At 43.0% G+C, this 19998-nt stretch overlaps 1 protein-coding gene across 1 annotated transcript in view; it reads left to right on the top strand.

Moving 5' to 3' along the window:
• ksr2 (kinase suppressor of ras 2) overlaps window positions 1–19583 on the top strand; it is a gene marked incomplete at both ends in the record, with an annotated part of 82588 nt that extends 63005 nt beyond the window's left edge. The window contains 14 exons of the mRNA XM_079731753.1: window positions 3783–3852; window positions 4365–4448; window positions 4816–4913; window positions 5640–5746; window positions 6747–6915; window positions 7221–7262; window positions 7867–7936; window positions 12299–12347; window positions 13555–13916; window positions 15477–15573; window positions 15666–15799; window positions 16624–16758; window positions 18783–18912; window positions 19437–19583. Of these exons, the coding sequence (XP_079587879.1) occupies window positions 3783–3852; window positions 4365–4448; window positions 4816–4913; window positions 5640–5746; window positions 6747–6915; window positions 7221–7262; window positions 7867–7936; window positions 12299–12347; window positions 13555–13916; window positions 15477–15573; window positions 15666–15799; window positions 16624–16758; window positions 18783–18912; window positions 19437–19583 (1694 nt within the window). The remainder of the gene's footprint in view (window positions 1–3782; window positions 3853–4364; window positions 4449–4815; window positions 4914–5639; window positions 5747–6746; window positions 6916–7220; window positions 7263–7866; window positions 7937–12298; window positions 12348–13554; window positions 13917–15476; window positions 15574–15665; window positions 15800–16623; window positions 16759–18782; window positions 18913–19436) is intronic.
• Between the last annotated feature and the right edge of the window lie 415 nt (window positions 19584–19998).

The raw sequence follows: 19998 nt of genomic DNA, 5'->3' as shown, positions 1-19998 counted from the left end.
ACCCACCCACACACACACTAATACTGGTATACCTGCACAACAAATTACATAGGTACGTTACTGTAAATGTAATTATAAAGCCCCATTCAAACACATAGGTTACACAGCCTCAGTAAAATGCCGGCGGCCCAATGGATAACTTACATTCCTGGCATCTGCGTTGACAGTACCAATCAGCTGCCTGTTGCCTCTGAGGCTGACAAGAAGCAGATGATGTCACTTCCCCCTTCCTATTGGGTTATTGTACTGATTGGCTGTAATTGAGCGATGCATTGGGCTCCAGCGAGCATACACTTGGCCCCTGGAGGGAGGATGGAAGAAGAGAGAGGCTGGGTGGTGTTGGTGGAGGTAGTGGAGATGGTGGTGTTAATGGAGGAGGCAGTGATGGAGGAATATGTGGTGGTGGAGGTGGGGCTATTGGAGGTGGTGGTGGAGGTGGAGGTGGTAGTATTGGATGTGGGGGTATTGGAGGTGGTGGTGGTGGTGGTGGAGGTGGTAGTATTGGATGTGGTGGTGGAGGTGGGGGTATTGGAGGTGGTGGTGGTGGTGGTGGAGGTGGGGGTATTGGAGGTGGTGGTGGAGGTGGGGGTATTGGAGGTGGTGGTGGTGGTGGTGGTGGAGGTGGGGGTATTGGAGGTGGTGGTGGAGGTGGGGGTATTGGAGGTGGTGGTGGTGGTGGTGGTGGAGGTGGGGGTATTGGAGGTGGTGGTGGTGGTGGAGGTGGGGGTATTGGAGGTGGTGGTGGTGGTGGTGGAGGTGGAGGTGGTAGTATTGGATGTGGTGGTGGAGGTGGTGATGGTAAAGAAGGTGGTGGTGATGGAGGTAGAGGTGGAGCTGGTGGTTTTGCTGGTGTAGACGTTGATCTGAATCGACTGCATGCACTGGAAAGCAAATCAAAAAATGGACATGAAATTTGTTGAGCAGGAATGTGAACGTTTTCTCTAAATCACACACTCTATAACCCAGATTCTGTTCCATTTTTTTGATCACAGTTGTTTTGATTTTCATAAAACCTATAAATTGCCTTTCAAAATTAAAATAGTTAATAGTTCAAAGTGACTGATGAAGCATGAAACCGTAAGCCTGTGGAACCTACTGGAACGAATGGATTGTCTACTTTGCAGAAAGAACATTTATTGGTCCTTGTACACGCGGAGGACTCTTACACAGCAAGGAAGGGGATTTTTTTGTAATGTCAAATGTGGAAACTAATCCCTCCAAAATCTCATTGTTTAGTAATGGAATCAAATAACTTCATGCAGGCACATGACACATCGCCAGCACATGTGCCATGTTTTCCTGGTGAAATTAAGATGTTGCTTATCAATAAATACTCGCAGCATACAGAGATGTTTTTATTACAGAGCTCAGGTGTCAGTAACCTTTGCCAACCATTTCTCTTAAATCTCTCTTTAATCCCCCCAAAAAGCGCTCACAGAGCTTTTTCTCTTGTTACAAGCCTGAAGTCAAAAAAGCAATTCAGAAGATGAAATGCATTGGACAGGGATGGAGACAGCCCCTCTTGTAACCATCTCTGTGAATCAGGTTATGTCTGTGGACCTATATGTGTGTTTATTATTATAGCTATGTGGTTTGTAATGTCTTGTAGTCCCTATTGTTGACAAATGCGAACTAACCGCTCACAAGCAGAACAGAATAGGTCTTGTACATATTAATTTCGATGTTGCAAATTAAACCGATTCGATTGATTGATGACTGACAACTCAGATTGGCAACATTATATCAGTTTCACTGATATATTTCAAATATTTTTCTCCCCCCGGTATAATTTTTTAGGTGGGACAAATGCGCCTGTCTCCAATATTGGAGGGGACACGTCCCCTCCGTCCCCCCCGGTTCCTACGCCCTTGAGTTCCACACAAACATAAAAAATAAATAAAGTATTCCACAACCATTTTGTCATGAAAGGAGGCAACAATCTAGCAGCGAAGGCTAATTATTCCAGCCAATCCCTCCCCTTCTGGCTACTCTCTTCGGTCGGCTCATTAGGGTTTGGGTGAATCGCCCAGCGCTTCACCATGGCTGTGTTCAACATCCCAATCATGCCAATCTATGTCCACAATAGCCTCCGGCCGCCCCCATAGGCAGGGCTGTGTAGGCAGGACGCTATCAGCCCGACTGACGAGGCAACGGCTGCGTAATGTGTCGGCTGCCCGCTCTAATGGAGCGAGTGGACGCAAAAACCCTTTGAAGTGTGACTCCCTTTACAATGGTGTGCCCACAGCCCTTCTCCTTCTCCTCCTCCTCCTCCTCCACACAAAAAAACACGAACAAACACTCACACACAAACACAGTCACAAACACTGGAATACCTGCAGAACTAATTTGTCGTTCCACCAGCTGTTTGAATCAGAGCTGTGAGCTCCTCTGGACTGATTAGTTAGCGAGGCCAGGAGAGCGTGACATTTGCTAGGTAGTGAGTATTAGGCCCCGTCCACACGAAGCCGATTATTTGGTGAAACCGCATAAGTCTTGTGCGTTTCGGCCGACCGTCCAGACGGAGCCGGCGAATCCGGTACCCGAAACCGCACATTTCTGAAACCACCCTCGGAGGTGGTTTCATATCTATCCGGACCTATGTGGTTTCGTGTTACGATTTGTGTGGACGCCTAAAACGCAAACGATGACGTCATTAGCCCCCCACCAGCTGGGGGACGTCTGAGTTGCGTTGAATTTTTTATTTATTATTTTATTTGTATTCTTTTGGTAGCTTTAAATAAAGCTCCTTGATAAATGTAATTACTAACTGTACATGAAAAAGTATTTCTGCTCAATTTAAAAGGTTGAATCTCGTCGTGACTGAATGTTTGTATACAGCGCGCAGGCTGTATGCGCGCAGGCTTGATGCGCTCCACTTTTTTCGCCCGTTTCGGCTCCGTGTGGACGGGGCCCTAGAAGGGAGAAGCATGGGATGGTTGCAGAAGCCTTTTATAGCACAGCATCCATGTCTGTTGTTGTTGTCGTTGCAGTATATAACAGGTCATTAGGCGTGCATTTTATGTAAAGAAGTTTCTAATTCATGCAATGTATTGGAACATGGGCAGCCCCATGTGTTTGGAAGTTATTTTTGTCTTTATCTCCCATTCCTCCAACCGACCATCCCGTCAGCAAGCCATCCATTAACCTATCCATCCATACATTCAACCGCCGACCCAGTCACCTTATCACCCATGTAATCATTCACCCCTCCATCCAATCACCCACCCACCCCTGAAATGTTCAGAAATCGAATGGTTTCGTACGATATAGTTTTGAAGTTTCATCAACAAAATAAATAAAACATCCTTTGGTATTTCAATTTTCTATGTATTATTCTAAACGTAAACAACCTGGATAGCTTGGTTGGCTCCAGCAGCATCTGGAAGAATAAACAAAGCACTTCATCATATCAAATATATAGTCATTTAAACACAATTTCAACAAAGGAATGCTTCAGCGGCATATGGCAAAATAAAATCACAGCAGTGACTTAAACAAAATAGTTCCACTTTCAAAGATTACATGTAACATGTAATCAAAGTGTGACTTGGCTGCTTATCCCCTGGTATGCTATAAAGAGCAGTTAAGGTAAGTCTGTAGCTCTAGACGCCCAACTGTCTGTAGTTAGCGCAAGAGAAGCCTTGTCTGACAACTTGTATTTATTGTTGCGTAAGGTACGTATTACTGTCCAGGCAAAATGTGTGCAGGAAGTAACCCGCCAAGGGTACTCATTCATTCATCATGAGCATGTCTCTCAACCCTGGGGTCCTCTCTCTCCCCAGACACGCTCTCAGTGCCTCGCTGGTCTCCGCAGATTCCCAGGAGAGACTTTGGAAACTCAATAAAACACAGGTGGGTGATGTTAAACATGACGTCATCCCAACAGCACAGCCATCCAGATTGTCACTTTCTGTTTAGAGACCTACGACTGATGCTCACAATATCATGTTGAGACTTGTTTTACTGAAGTTGGGCTACATTTTTCTTTCTCTTTGCATACTTCAAATGCAGTGCATTTCTGTGCTTTGATTATAGATTCATGGCTATCACTGTTTGGTGCAGTGTATGACCGTAAACACCATAACGTATGCTACTACAAATAACACACACAGGGGCAGAATCGAATCAGTGTGTCAGCACCATTGTGATTAGAAGAGGGACCTGATAACATTTTCTGACCTCTGTCTAACCATATTGGTCACCTTGATCAACAGTTGTTCCAATGCTTCAGTTATGCACAACATACTTTATGAATTGTTAAATGTCTTTCTGAAATGTCACAAACATGATGTCAATGACGATTACCTTTTGCCGAAGGCAATGTTTACAACCTAATGGTGCAGTTCTGTTGTCCTTGGCCACAGGTTTTCCACCAAGTACTGGATGTCACAGACATGTATTGTTTGTGGGAAGGGAATGCTGTTTGGACTCAAATGTAAAAACTGCAAGTACGTTTTAAAGCCACCCTATAATAATCCACTTTGTCTGTGTTGTTAATGTTTTTTGTTTGTGCCTTACATTGTCTGAAATTCCACACTTAACGAGTGTCGTAATATATGATTTCAACAAATAAGCGAGTCATTAATAATAATAATAATGAGTCAAAAATAAATATAAAATAAAGTCTGTTTTTTTAAAAGATCTTCTGATAGGAAACAAAAGCATTGAATTTGTCAGGCCAATGGAATGTTGGCTCCATTACATATGCTTGACAAATTCAAAGCTTTGTTGGATGTAGGATGTTGGATCCATTCCATTCGGCGGTTTGTGGGGTAGAGTAATTAACGTGTAAACACAACATCATAATCTGTCCAGGTTGAAGTGCCACAACAAATGCACCAAAGAAGCCCCACCTTGTCACCTGCTGATCATTCAGAGGGGCGGCCCTGACTCGCTCAAAGGTAATGCTCAAGGTAACGATGCGTTCTTGTGTTCCAAACTATCTAGTTCCACATTAAATGAGATGGGCAGTTTAATCCAAAATGGTTGTATTTTTGATGGAAGCAATTTAGAGGGGGATGAAACATCTAAATGCATGGCGGCTCTGTGCAGGAATCAGCGACAACTGTAGTTTGGCAACCTGGATGTGGTTTGACTTGGTTTGAGAGAATAATTTACCAATATACTGAACCACTTTTTAATGAAGCTGTAAAAAGTTATAATCAATTAAATGAATCCAGTCAATGAGGTATTGTTGTAAATGTGACAGTGCTAGCAGGAAAATCCTCAGTTGATCAGATTTGACATTAATTCTCTCCTTTTCTTTCTCGTCCTGCTTTAATTTTCCGGAAAATTTAGATCACCAAGGGACATCTCAAGGTAATAGAAACAGCTCTCTAATTAAAGATTTCACTCATAAAGAAAGAGCGATCGTCTCTTAACGACGTGTGTTTTTCCTCGTAAAAAATGGGTGTCGTGCAAGCAGGAACAGTTTGTTCAATTCATCAAACTAGGCTGCGATGACTGGGGTGATGAAGAATTTAATCGGGTGCAGTCGACTGCTGTCAAATTAAGTCGCCAATGAAGCTCCATTGTTTTTACCTTGTTTTAGTTTACCAGTAGTTACATATATATTTTTGTGTTCTGTTTCCTTGCTTTGTTATTCTGATGACATTCTTCCTTCTTCCTTCTTCCCGCAGCTCGACTGGTACGGACAGAATCGGTGCCATGTGACATCAACAACCCGCTCAGGTACACGGACCTGCACATCAGTCAGACCCTGCCCAAAACCAACAAGATCAACAAGGTGAGGCTGAGGGGCTGGAGATCATGAGGTCATCGCCAGACGACGCCCAGTCTTCACGCAATGCCGTTCCCATTTCCATTTCATAAGACCTTTTCATGTTCCTTCCTGGTTGTGGTTGTTGGTTGTTTTCCCATCGAAAAGACAGCAAACTACAGAAAATAGCGACCTTCATTCTTTAGCTTCTGTCAGTCTGTCCGTTTCTTCATACATGCCTACCTGCATTCATAAGGAACAAGGACATATGTAGGAAATCTTTCTGTTGGACTTTGAGCCTGTGTCACAAAGGCACCTGTCAATGGTTGTTTGAGTCTGTGTGTACGTGTCTTTGAAAGTTTATTTATTGAACGTTAATATCCATATCCATACAATGCAGGCCTCTTTTTCTCCTATGTTCCATAATGCTTTATGACATAACGTTTCTCATGAACATCTCATCACCTGCCATGGAAACCTATGAATCCTATCGGGACACTACTGTTAATTAGCATAGTGTTTATCAAGAATGATTTTTATGATCAAGATTGACTACTAATAACTTTGTAAAACTGGCCCATATCACATCAAGTATATCCCCGAAGAACGGCACATAGGTTTGGTTCTGTTCTACATCTCTTAATATAGTGTTTGATCATTCTACGCTAAGATAAGATTGTACCAAATAATCCCAGACAGGAAAGTACAGGATAGTATGACAATACTAGCATCAAAACACTGTTGTTTATAGGTGGCAAATAGGCCATCATGAGCAAAAGTGCTTCCATATATTTTAGTATTGTAATTATTTGTTCGAGAGTAAAACAAACTATCGGACTGATATCGGTATCGGCAGAAACCCAAAACTGCGGTATCGGTATCGCAAGTGAAAAAGTGGTATCAGTTCATCCCTACCAAAACTTTACTTGATTGGCCATTGTGCTCATGAAGTTGTTTACATTCGTGTTGAGGCACATGCCAGCTATACGTCCCTCATCAGCATACTTCTGGGTCCATCTCTCAACAGGACCACATTCCAGTACCTTATCAACCGGACTCCAGCAGCAATCCCTCCTCCACCACCTCGTCTACACCTTCCTCCCCGGCACCGCCCCTACCCAGTAGTGCTACACCCCCTTCTCCCCTGCACCCCTCTCCTCAGTCGGCACGGCAACAGAAACAGTTCAACCTGACAGGTAGAATCTGTGTGGGCACCCTGCCCAGCATCGTCTTCAATCCAAACCGTGGCTATGTTTTCATTCCTTTGTTTTATTTAAACAAACAAAGTTTTGAAATAAAGTTATGAATCCAACAAATATGTAGTTTATAACGGAACTCAATAAAACATACATTTACAATTCATATTTATTTTTTTAAAGGAATGGCGTGTTTTTGAGAAATGGTTATGTTTAAAATTATATTTTTGTTAAAATTTTGATTGTTTTTTTTGTTAAAAAAATCAAATTCAATTTTCGACTTCGTCTTTCTGTCTTTCCGGCAGCCTCCAGTTATTTTAAATACAAGCAGCAGTTCATCTTTCCAGGTAAGTGCATCCTAATTGGCTATTACCCTTACCCATAATACCCTGGGGACGTGCCATGGTGAAAATGATGAGTATAACTGTTGTTACATTTGACCTCTCCTGACCTTTGCCTGCCCTCTAACCTCCAGCCAACCTAAACACACACCCATACTCGGGCGCACACACACAGAAACACAGACACACACCGACACCGACACACACTCGTCCCGAGGGAGATAGAGGGTGGTACACAGAGCGACAGAGAGGAGAAGATATTTCCTAATCAAGCACAAATCCACAGTGTACTCTTGTCTGGCTACAGCTTCCAACTGGTTTCTTTCACCGCTCGTTTTACTATCACGCACTTAATGCCTCGTTGCCTGGTTTCGCCTGGTAGCCCCAGGCTACTCTGTTCATTATATATTATCTTACATTATATTATATATCATGATGTCCTTAAGAACCCTTCAAGTATGTATAGCAAGCGGGCTGCAAATAAAGGACTGAATGGCTTACGTGAAATAGCTTTGTGAGTGTGTGCTTGCGTTTGTATGGGTGCGTGTGACCGTGTGTGTGTGCTGCGCTAACTTATCATTATAACTGTGTTGGACCGGGCCCTCCCCAGACGTGGCCCTTGAGGCCCCGCCCAGCAGAGCCCCGCAGGTCATCCTCCATCCGGTCCTGTCTGAGCACGGGTGAGCAGACACATGAAGCCGCCCCCATAGAATGTGATGACATGTCTCCTTGTCTGACGTCTTCACCCTGCTCTCATGGGGTCTTGTTTGTCTTGTTCCGCCCCTTTGTCCCCAATCCTACTCCTATTCTCCTCTGCCCACTACACTAACCTCTCTCTCTCTCTCTCTCTCTCTCTCTCTCTCTCTCTCTCTCTCTCTCTCTCTCTCTCTCTCTCTCTCTTCTTTTTATAGCTCTATAATAGTCAGGGAGGCAGACATAAAGTTATTGGAGCACAGATATTTGGGTGACAATTTGAGTATGCGTAGCCGACATGATGAATACTAACAGGGCTAATGTTAGCATGGCTTCAGTTCACGCTACAGTTGGGATGCCAAGGGGATTTGCGCTCGGTCTCTGAGGAAGCCATTGGTCACAGGAAAAACACAGCAGAGACAGGATATGGAAGTGCAAGATGCATTTCAACCCAAATGTTAACTCGAGAATCTCAATCTATGAGCAGAAACGGGTCAGACGAACCGCACTCATCGGCCGATGGTCAATTGTTAAAAAATACGCTGTGTGTCCAGAGACTCTAATTCTTTCATCAATAGTAGATAATACCCTGCTTCTAAATACAAGCAGGAACAGAAACATGAAAGATTCATGTTTGAGGCAATAATGTCGTCGGGAATGTTATTTACTAATATTTAGAGCATGTGAATCAAGTTACACATAATATATCAGCTAGTTATAATAATAATAATAATAATAATAATAATAATATATAGAATATTTTTCCGAGTGACATATTAGTGTGACAACTTTTGAGAAATTTGACCTTTAAACATAGCTAATTACAGTGACTGGTTACTCACCACACGACTTGCTGTACAAGATAAGGTGGTCTGTTCCTATTGGTTTGTTGTCCTCATGAGCTCATCCATTCATCCTTCTTCACATGTTGGTCCAAGAAGGCGGGGCCACACATTAAATGGGGTTGACTCGATGGAGTAGCCTCTATTGGGACCCCATTATACAACATATCAATCATCATACAGCAGTAGAAAGTTACGATCCCAATTCCTAAATAAAATACACAACTCTGCAGGCTCTTATTTTTCAATGGCAAACCATTTGATGGCTTGCCGTTTGAGGTGCACTCTATGTACTCTTCCAAACTAGTGGAACTAATAAACCCTTGACCTTGTTGAATTCAAATAGTTGGTATCAAGACAAGTTAAAGGGTAGCGAGGGCAGGTATCACTTTTATTTTTTTGTTACCGTACCGTGCAAGGGCGACGCAAGAAGTTGTGTGCAATAGAAGGGCTGTTTCATTTACACAAATAAATATCAACACATAGGAACTTGGTAGTGAATTACTCCGTATAACATATACTGTAAGTAAGTCAGAGTCTACATACTTAGAAACATTACATTTACAAAAGCATTACATTTCTAATTAAAAAAGCATGCATATCAGTAAGTCATGCATTTGTCAAATAAATCCGATGCAGCCTGAGATAATGAATCCCTTATCACTTGGTTTGTGTATATCATCTTCTATCATCTTCTCAATAGTCATTTTATTCATAACCTTTTTATTTTCTTTACACTATTGCACCTCTCTCTGTCTGTCTGTACCTGCAGAGTTGGTACAGACAGGTATAAGCTCCTTTCTTCTTCCATAGTGGTTGTGAAGCAATGTGAGCGTATTTCCACAAGTCCCTCAGTCTTAGCAAACACTCCATGAAGGGTAGATTGATGTACAAACAAATACTAAAATGTTAGTCAGTGGCAACATCGGTGGTAGAAAGAGAGCTGTGAGAGAGCTGAGCTAATATACTTTTTATGCCTTGTCGCACCAACCATCTCCATAAGCCCCAATAAGAATGTGGCCCCAGGTTACTCCATGTTATTATATATTATCATACATTATACGATCCACCACCATGCCCACCTGAAGCCATTTAGTATGTATAGCAAGTCGGCTAACATAAAGGACTTGAATGGCTGATTAATGTCAAAGAATTATAACAAAAGTATGACAGTGGCAACAACCGTGGTAGAAGGCGACAAAAAAGAAGCAGAAAGAATCACCATATTTTTATAGTAATAATACTCGGACCCCGTTTATCACCGCAAGCGGTGATAAACGGGGTCCGAGCAAAATAAAAAGTCAGAACACACTAATGGAAGATATATAAATATGATAATTATGAAGGAAAGATGTTGATGTTCCCCTTAATGCCGTACTGTGCCTCGGCTTTCAGGTGACTGGGCTGCAGAGCAATGGCCGAATGTCATGTTGAGCATAATTGTCTAATTGGGATTTGAACTGTCAAACTAAGGATCACCAGTGCAAGGCATTATCCCATTGAGCCTCTGACAAACCTGAAATGTAGCCTCATTCACATGGTGAAAATGTCTATTGATAAGCACACAACATCCAGAAAACTCCAAGCAAACAATTCTCAAATTAATTAAGGGATTTCTTAAAAGCAAATACCTGAAAAATCTTTGAAATTCTGGGGAAATTAAAAATTTGGTGTCAAGAACATTAACGGAAGAAATATTAATATGACAGAGTTCATTATGAAGGATAAATAGTTAACAAAGAAGTTCCCTTTAATGCCATACTGTGTCTTGGCAATCAGATTCTGGGAAACTAATGAGCCGGAATGTTGATTGCCTAATGAATTTCAGGTGCTGTTTAATGTTGTGTTTCTTAATTGCGTGGCAATGACAGAGTGTCATGTTCAGCTTCTTCATAATGCTCTAATCAGGATTCGAACACTCAATCTAAGGATCACCAGTAGGTGATCCTTAGGTAGTTCCACCAAGGCATTATCCGATTGAGCCACTGACATTCCTGAACTGCATAAAGCCTCATTCACATGGTGAAAATGTCTATTGATAAGATCACAACATCAACAAAACTCCAAGCACACATTTCCCAAGATAATTAAAGGCTTTCTTGAAAGAGTACAGATCTGAAAATTTGCACTGTTAATGGTATCCACCTAATGATAGCCGTATGGTAGTTATACAATAACAAAATGGTCATATAGGCAAAATGGGTAGAGACGGTGGACGTTTGGCTTTTCTAAGAAATTGTGGGAAGAGTAAACATTTTTAGAGCAGAAGACCAGGGTGAAAAAGATGCATCTGATTTTAGAGATTAATATGATGAAAGAATTTTGAGTCCAGGTCAATCTCGTAAGGAGAAATAAGGCTAGTTCATATTTTTTTTAAATAGCGCCACTTTTGGGTGCAGTACCACAATTTGGCTTTATTAGTAGTGGGGGGTATTGGTATCCACCTAATAATAGTCATATGTTTTTTTATACCATAACAAAATGGTCATATAAGAAAAATGGGCTAACTGCTCCAACTTTATTGGCCAATATTTCTCAAATGGAACTAAGTAAAACAAATTCTGTTCGATGATTTTTGTGAGGCTTGGTCTAAAGATTTTATGTGGCGATTTTGGTGAATTTTTGATTATTTTTGTAGCCTGTGAATCTTTTTTATCATGTTTAGCTTTAACATGAAATTGTGGGAAAAGTATAGATTTTTAGGGCATGAGACCCAGGAATTTATAAATGCTGATTCTAGAGATTAATATTCTGAAAGAATTTTAAATCCAGGTCAATCTGGTGAGGAGGAATAAGACTAATTCATGATTTTTTACAATAGCGCCACTTTTGGGTGCAGTACCACAAATTTGGGTTTATTGGTAACCATACCTGAAAATTTCAAGAGTTTTCGACTTACGGTATAGGCTGCAGTATGACTTTTACAGAATTTGAGGGAAAAAAAAAAGCGATACAGAAACAATAGGGGCCAAGCAGCTTCACTGCTCGGACCCCAATAACAATTTGTTTTATGTAGCGCTTTTCTAAAACTCAAAGACGCTTATCCATCCATTTCCCTCCTAATGGATTCCTGCGTCGGTAGTGGAGGTGTTGAAGCTCTTTGCGGCCGCAATGGTGTCTCCTCCGTTGGGTTGGCGAGCCGGGCGCTCCATGGGGGGGGTCACTAATTAGGCCAGAGATGCTCGCACTCTGAACGCCGCGTCGAGTCATCAACCCTTATCTCATACTGCGTCACTCCTTCTCCCCGCACTCCCTCTCTGGTGGCTGTTTGAACACGGTCCTCGCACGCCACAGAAGCATGGCAGCAAGAGGGGCTGGTTTGGGGGGTGTTACCTGATGAACGTCATCAAGCGGTCGAGGGGGAAGGAGGGGGAAGGGGGGGGGGGCATCTCAGAATGAACCCAGGGGATCAGATCCGCCCCCCTTTGGTAGAAAAGGAGCATCATGGCTTGTGTGTGTGTGTGTGTGTGTGTGTACGTGTGTGTGTGCGCCTCCACCCTTTTCCAGGAACGAGGGGAATCCGTTACTTCAGATCGAAGTCGAGCCGACGTCAGATGTGAGTTGTCCATCCTTTATTCTGTCTTCAACTACGATGACGCATGTCTGTTATTAATTTGTACAAAATGATAGAGGTAAGAATAAGATTCATCAGTCATACACAAGAGTCCGCTGCTAGTGAAAATATTAAATAAACAAGTCATAGATGTTTCAAACATTCAAGCTTTAGCGGGACAGTTTGTTGGACAGGAAAGGCCAAGATCATGGGCGTCGATACTGCCGTTCTTTGTGGTGTCTGCCAGTTCACGTGCGTTTGCTCCAGATTCCCCACACACCTCTAATAAAACACATGACTGTGCTCCTGTTGAGGAGCACTGAGTGTCCCAGAGCCACACCTTGCTAAATAAAAGTTGAATGAACAAGAAAGCACCAATAGCTCTGCAGCCAATAATCATTCTATAATATTAATAATGTTCCAGTTACGAAAAATCACAAATTTGTTAGCTTTTTTAGTTATTTTGCAGCAGGAATTTAAGAATGGATGTATTAATACTGCTCTTTTGCATAATAATCCTGATTCAATGAGACCAAATCAATCTGTTTCCCTTCTTAAATAGGTGAGCCATTCAGGTCAATTCCGTTTACGCAGTATAATGTCTCCACTGAAATCACAGCCCCTTTTCAATATGTAGTTCTGAATACAAATGTGCATTTAAGCTCTTATTCTGAAAAATCTGTTTTCTACAGCCGAGAGCACAGCGAGTTAATCGTTTTTTTAACCATGTTATTCTTACCGAAATATCCAGCGATGTCTGATATACCGTTATTTGAAAATAATTGTGCGAATATGCAGCCTTTTCTTTTCATTTAACACTGTTGATTTCAATGACTCCACGTCATGTAGCAGAAAAGGGAACAATTAGAAACATGTATAAAGGATAGGTAAATGGGCTCACATAAAAAATAATTTTAGCTATGAATTTGAGGTCTGGTTTTGGTACTCTGTTAAGTTGCAGGCCTAGCTCTATCTATATAACTCCAGGACAGGTATCCGGATCGTATCGTGGCTCAGGTTCTGACTCCCAGCCTGAAGGTTGTGGGTTTAATCCCTGATATCAGGATAAAAGGAGCTGGTAAATCGCTCAGTAGTCCTAACCGGATGTGTCATACCACGCCACAGAAGGTCTGTCCTATGATGTAAGCTGAACAAACGTGACCCCTGACCTGTGGGCCCTTCTCCTCTTGTCCCCGCCCCTCCCCCGCAGAACGAGGAGGCCAACGACGAGGACTCAGGCGACGAATTCGAGGAGATGAACCTGTCGCTGCTGTCGGCCCGCAACTTCCCGCGCAAGGCCAGCCAGACCAGCATCTTCCTGCAGGAGTGGGACGTTCCCTTTGAGCAGCTGGAGATCGGCGAGATGATCGGCAAGGGCCGCTTTGGCCAGGTGTTCCACGGGCGCTGGCACGGCGAGGTGGCCCTGCGCCTCATCGACATCGAGCGCGACAACGAGGACCAGCTGCGGGCCTTCAAACGGGAGGTGATGGCCTACCGCAACACGCGGCACGAGAACGTGGTGCTGTTCATGGGCGCCTGCATGAGCCCGCCCCACCTGGCCATCATCACCAGGTACGGGATGACGCGCCCACTCACCTGTTCAAGGACAGATTGGAAGGGACACGTTTCCCGGGACTGTACCATCAACATAAGATGATATGTTTCTTGACATTTATTATTATTATGAGCAGAACACAGGTGTTTTGATGGTTATTGATTTCACACATTGTTAAGTATTTTGAGACCAAGATAAATGGCGTTAAGGAAATGAAGTAAGGTTTAAAAATAGTAAAGAAATGTAAAACCACATTTTCCATTTCGAAATGGTTCTCACTTGGTTTGTTGCCACTATTTCAAACAAGTTTACCCAGTTTGAGGTGAGATGTGTGTTTCAGCTTTAAAACACGTGAACTTTGTTGACCAATCCCAGGAACTGATAGAACACAAGCTTCTTAGGAAAAACGTGACGCTTCTCTGGCTCCTCTGATTAACGTAACCTTTATCGGTTTGCGAAACGCAATGTTGCTGTCATTCAATTTTAGCAGTGTACTCCAAATAGCGGCACTTACCCTAATTCTTAGTTAAGTCTGTGCCAGGTAGAAATATTGACCAATTAATAAGTTTGTTTATTCTTTATCTTAGCATAGGCCACGCGTCTGTGGCGGTGCCACTGCGTTCGTCTGTGCTATGTAATCGCTCAGCTGCTTCCCAGTCGGCAGGCGGATCGCTCTGACTATAAGGGGCTCACGGTGATTATCTTTCCATTAGAAGAGCGCAAGAAAATCCCTCCATTTCTACCTGGTGTTTACTACACACTTGATCGGAGTCCATTTCGAAAGTTCATCTCATGAGGGCAGAGCGTGAGGTTAGCACTTGCTTTTGTTTTTGAACCTAAACATGGCAACCTCAGGGTTCCGGGAGTTCATTAACAACCCAGGGGAATGCTCTTCTAAAAATAGCTCTGTGTCATTCTGACAGTGGGGATGAATATGCATGTGAGCTCGGGGTCTTCTGTTGGTTACCTGCATGGCAGAGACACAGCCTGCGTGGTTGAGGAGGGCTACAGGGGTGCGTGGGTGCAGAGGTGTAATGTCAATAAAATCATGGAAATGATAGTAGCACACCCACACACCCACATACGCACACATGCACGCACGCCCACACACAGAGTTAGTTTGTAAGGGAATGCTCAGGGCAAAGGATTATCTTCTCACACAAACGCACATGCACACAGATTACAAGGTATGCCAATATAAACACGTTGTATTTAATATTTAAAATGTAATCTATTATGCTTAAATCCTAATTACTCTTAGCTGGGCTCTTACCAACATGATCATTTATACCAATCATTCTGTAATCTTATTCACTGTCACACACTGAAAAATACTTTATACTTTAAAAAGCAATTATAGAAATGGACATAGCAGGAATGTGATTAACAGGCTTCTTGACAAGTTGGTTATTCTAAGATCAAGTGTTTTAGTACTTTCCATACACATTGATATTTGGTACAATTTAAGAAAGATATTTTCTAACCTTACCAGCACTCCTGATATAGGGTTTATTGGGAACTTGCTTATCAGTCTCTCTCTCTCTCTCTCTCTCTCTCTCTCTCTCTCTCTCTCTCAGTCTGTGTAAAGGCCGTACGCTGTATTCGGTGGTGCGGGATGCCAAGGTGGTGCTGGACTTCAACAAGACACGCCAGATAGCCCAGGAGATGGTGAAGGTCAGACAGTCTTTCAGCAAAGCGTTTCTCAATCCATTCCTTCTGTTCAGTTCATGTCAAAGCTTCAGGTTGTTGTTGGTTCTTCTCCCTAGGGAATGGGCTACCTCCACGCCAAGGGGATCCTACACAAAGATATGAAGTCCAAAAATGTGTTTTACGACAACGGCAAAGTAGTCATCACCGACTTTGGGCTCTTCACCATATCCGGTGTTCTCCAGGCGGGCAGGTAATGCTTCATCTGACCGTGTGTGAAAACAGTCAAGATGTGTGTAAGTGGGATAGAAAGACATTTGTTATAAGACATGGGTAAGAACACGTTCGTACAACTTGTACATGCTCATGTCAAAGGAACAACAGTAAAAAGGAGTGGCTCACAGTCATAAATCCCACTAGTCTCTACACTTAGTTTAATTGAAGGATATAAATGTAACAACCATTAACCCCAGGTCTGGGCCATATTTAGGTTTCTTCAGTACATGTACATGGAAAATTTAGATCACCATATCTAGGGTTCTTATTACACCGAAACAGGCTTTAAATCCATTCCCAATCCAGTATATAAATACAGTTTCACTGGATCTTGGTGTTTTTCTTTGAATCCACAACACAATACATAGCAAATAACAAAGGCCAAGTGGATGCTTTTAATCTGCATATAAATACAATGTCAAGCCTCTATAGTTTGGGGCCAGAAAGATTTAAAGATTTAAGAGTAATATATGTCTGTAATTATACCTTCTCTTGTTTTCGCTGTAGCTCTAAGTGGAGCTCCAGGAAGAGCTTTAACTTATTTCAAACAAAACCTTTTGTAAATGTCTGATGACATCCATGTTTTGGGCCTGAGGACGGCCTTGAAAACAAGTTGCTGCATCTCAAGGGGTTTTATCCCCTAATTCAAGTTTGAAACAAAAAACATTTGACACACAGCAGGGGTAATAAAGAAGAAATGAAGACTTCTCTGGAGTAAAATAAAAGTCTAAATCTTACTATGCCGTAAGACATAGTGGCTCCTTAATGTGTGTTAACGCTGACCTTCTCTCCATGGAGCAGCAGACGTGAGGACAAGCTGAGGATCCCCAGCGGTTGGTTGTGTCACCTGGCCCCGGAAATCATCTGTCAGCTCTCGCCCGACACAGAGGAAGACAAGCTGCCCTTTTCTAAACAGTCGGATGTCTTTGCTTTTGGGTGAGTGCTGTCCCTCATCCCCCCTGAAGGCTTTGTGGTATCAGGGAGTTCCTAAGCGTCCGTTGGCTGAGAGGTCCCCCTCCGCCTCAGATGTGGCTGATCAACGGGCAGTTACTGCCCACCACAGGGAGGCGCTTAACACTCTGCCTCCTGGAGGAACAGAAAAGCTGAAGGATCCCTCTTGGATCTTTATGTTTGTGCACTTCATGAAGTCTTCAAGTTACTGCGGAGAAAGGCGCAGAGGTGGGGGGGAACATAAGAGCTAGCCATTAAAAGGGAAATGGTGTCCAGGAGAGCAGCAGGAAGACCCCTTGGCGAAGCGGGACAGAAATGATAGATTCCAGAGATAGATAGAAGGGTCCCTAGAACTTAATATCTGTTCTGACTTTAGAATCCAGAGCCATTACCATGATATGACCGTTTTCTTGTAGTCTTGTAGTATATCTACATGATGGTTGTAGGCCACATGAGCTTACCAATTATCTTATTGGTCAATGCACGGAAACAGCTCTCCCTCACTATTTGATTTTTGGTTTAGTTTTCGCCTCTTGAAAGTGGCAGCCATGACCGTCTGTTTGAGAAACTCAGGCAGGAGGGAATAGCATGCAGTTCCTCTCACGGCCTTTAGGTGGTCCACGATAGGGTCTAGCATTTTGTTCCTCTAATAGCCTTTAGGTGATTCAAGACTAGCATTTAGTATGTCTTACGGCCTGTAGGTGGTTTACGGTAGAGACAAGCATGTAGTTCCTTTAACGGTCTTTAGTTGGTTCACTGTAGAGACTAGCATGTGATTCTACTAACTGTCTTTAGTTTGTATAGCTAGAGACTAGCATGTCGTTCCTTGAACGGTCTTTAGTTGGCTTATGGTAGAGAGTAGCATGTAGTTCCTCTAACGGTCCTTAGTTGGTTCACGGAAGAGACTAGCACGTAGTTTGACCATAGATTGGGCATTCGAATCCCACCCTCAATGCTAAATATGGATTGCTTCTGTTGCTGGTGGTAAAGAAATCCCAGAAATGGCTACACCCCTGTCTTGGGTCATCATGGATGCTGTGACGACATCCATATATATTTTTCCAGTCTCTGCACGATTCCCATTTTCAGCCCTGTCCTGAGTTCATGAAAACGCCCCAAGGCCAGTGTTCTTCCTTTCGCTGCCATTAACGAATCATTTGCTGGCCTGGATCCTGCTCTGTTGCCTCCTAACACAATTGCGTGTTCAGATGGTCCCCCCATATGGAGCTCTTCGTCACCGTATCCTTCTGAAGGGCTGAGCGCAGCACTGGTGCACAATGTCCAGCTGCTCCGCTAGCCCTTGCGCTAGCCAGAGGTGACACCCAGGGCTGTTTTACATATTCATCAACAGTCATCCCTGTATTTTTTCCATTCCTGACAAAAGGAGCTATTTTTATCACAGTCAACCTTGACATAAAGAAACAACAAGGGGAAGAATGACCTGTTTTAACGAAGCAAAGGTTAGGAGGTACCGCGTCGTCTGGCTTCCTCATCATTGTTTCTATTTATAGATTCTTGGGAATAATTAACAGTTAAGTTAATTTTAAAACAGAGTTCAAGAGCTTCATGGCTTTTGATGTATGGGACTATACTGTATATTTGCTCTATAGTAAAGCTGATTAAAGCTTTTGTAACTGCATTGTTGTTGCACTTGTTAAACACATAATTGGGACTATACTGTATATTCATTGGACTGTGCGTCCAATAAATTATGTGTGTGTGTGTGTGTGTGTTTGTCAGCATGTGTGTGTTCTTGCATGCACGTGTGTCTTTCAGTGTTCTTGCGCATGTGTCTGCATGCATGTGTGTGTGTGTGTGTGTGTGTGCGCGCGAATGCATGCATGCAGGTGTATGTGCATGCATGTTTGTACAGGCATTTGGGCGCGTGCATATGTGTGTTTGCGCATGCATATGTGAAGACCCATCATAGTGATTCAAATCTGTCTCTCAAATGCGGTGCTGTGACTGCCGTCCCTGGCACTGACCCGCTGCTTTCCTCGTCTCCACAGCACTATTTGGTACGAGCTGCATGCACGGGAGTGGCCTTACAAGAGTCAGCCTGCGGAGGTGATCATGTGGCAGGTCGGCACCGGCCAGAAGCCCAACCTCACCCAGATCGGCATGGGAAAAGAGATCTCAGTAAGGGCTCTGGCACTGTCACCTCTTCACTCTTCTTCTGTAGGGTCACTGAAAGTTGTTTGTATGTGAGAGGACTGGGATGCCAAATTGGAACATCATTATAAAGTCCCGTTCATCTGTCCATCGCGTGAAATTATAAACTGAAAAACATTAGTTTTCATTGTTCTGTCAGCAAGTCTGAGGACAAGACAGAAACATTTTGTCTTTACCAGTATAACAAGTACAAACTTGCATTAATCATGGTCATCGCCATCATCATCGTCATCATCACAATAATCATCATAATCAACATTTAAGATAGAGGTAAGAAAAGCAACAATTCTAATTTAATATAATAATAGTTATCATCATCATCATTATTATGATTAGCGTTATTATTTTGATCGTGATTCTTGTTCTTCGTCTTCTTCTTGACATCATTTTCGTCAGTATAATTTTACCATTTCCTTATGATGATCATGGTGACTGAGGGTCTGAACCAGCTGAAGGCGTCCGACCGCCCTGTGTGTCTGTGTCCCACCCAGGACATCGTTCTCCTCTGCTGGGCGTCCCAGCAGGAGGAGCGGCCCAGCTTCTCCAAGCTGGTCGACCTACTGGAGAAGCTGCCAAAGCGGAACCGGCGTCTATCCCATCCAGGCCACTTCTGGAAGTCAGCTGAGTATGTCAAATGAGCTATAGGGACACAGACTTAAAACAACAACAACAACAACAACAACAACAACAACAAAACAATCTGATGCGACACGCATCCTAAATATAGAGCCTGCCTCCTAAAGAGGGCACCCATTGGCCCACTGGGGGGACCGTCCCTGGGCATGTTCATGCGTGTGGTGGGGGCACACTGACGGCCCAACCTGTTTCAAAAAGCATTAGGGACATTTTTACATTTCACATCATAATCGTGGGGTGGTGTCCTTTGTCCGTTCATGAGGATTTAATTTGAATGATATTTTCTTGATGTATTCTTGTTTGGTGTATTTTCTTTGTTATCACTCTTCATATCACTGTGTCTGAGAACAAATGGAGGGACTTATTTTCCATTGTGTTTTGTTTTGGTTGTTTGTGGAATGCGTGTTGTTGTGGTCC

The sequence above is a fragment of the Pollachius pollachius genome (genome assembly GCF_949987615.1).
Source record: "Pollachius pollachius genome assembly, chromosome: 1".
NCBI lineage: Eukaryota > Metazoa > Chordata > Actinopteri > Gadiformes > Gadidae > Pollachius > Pollachius pollachius.
Note: the sequence above shows the minus strand (reverse complement) of the source record. Positions and strands in the feature narration are given on the sequence as shown.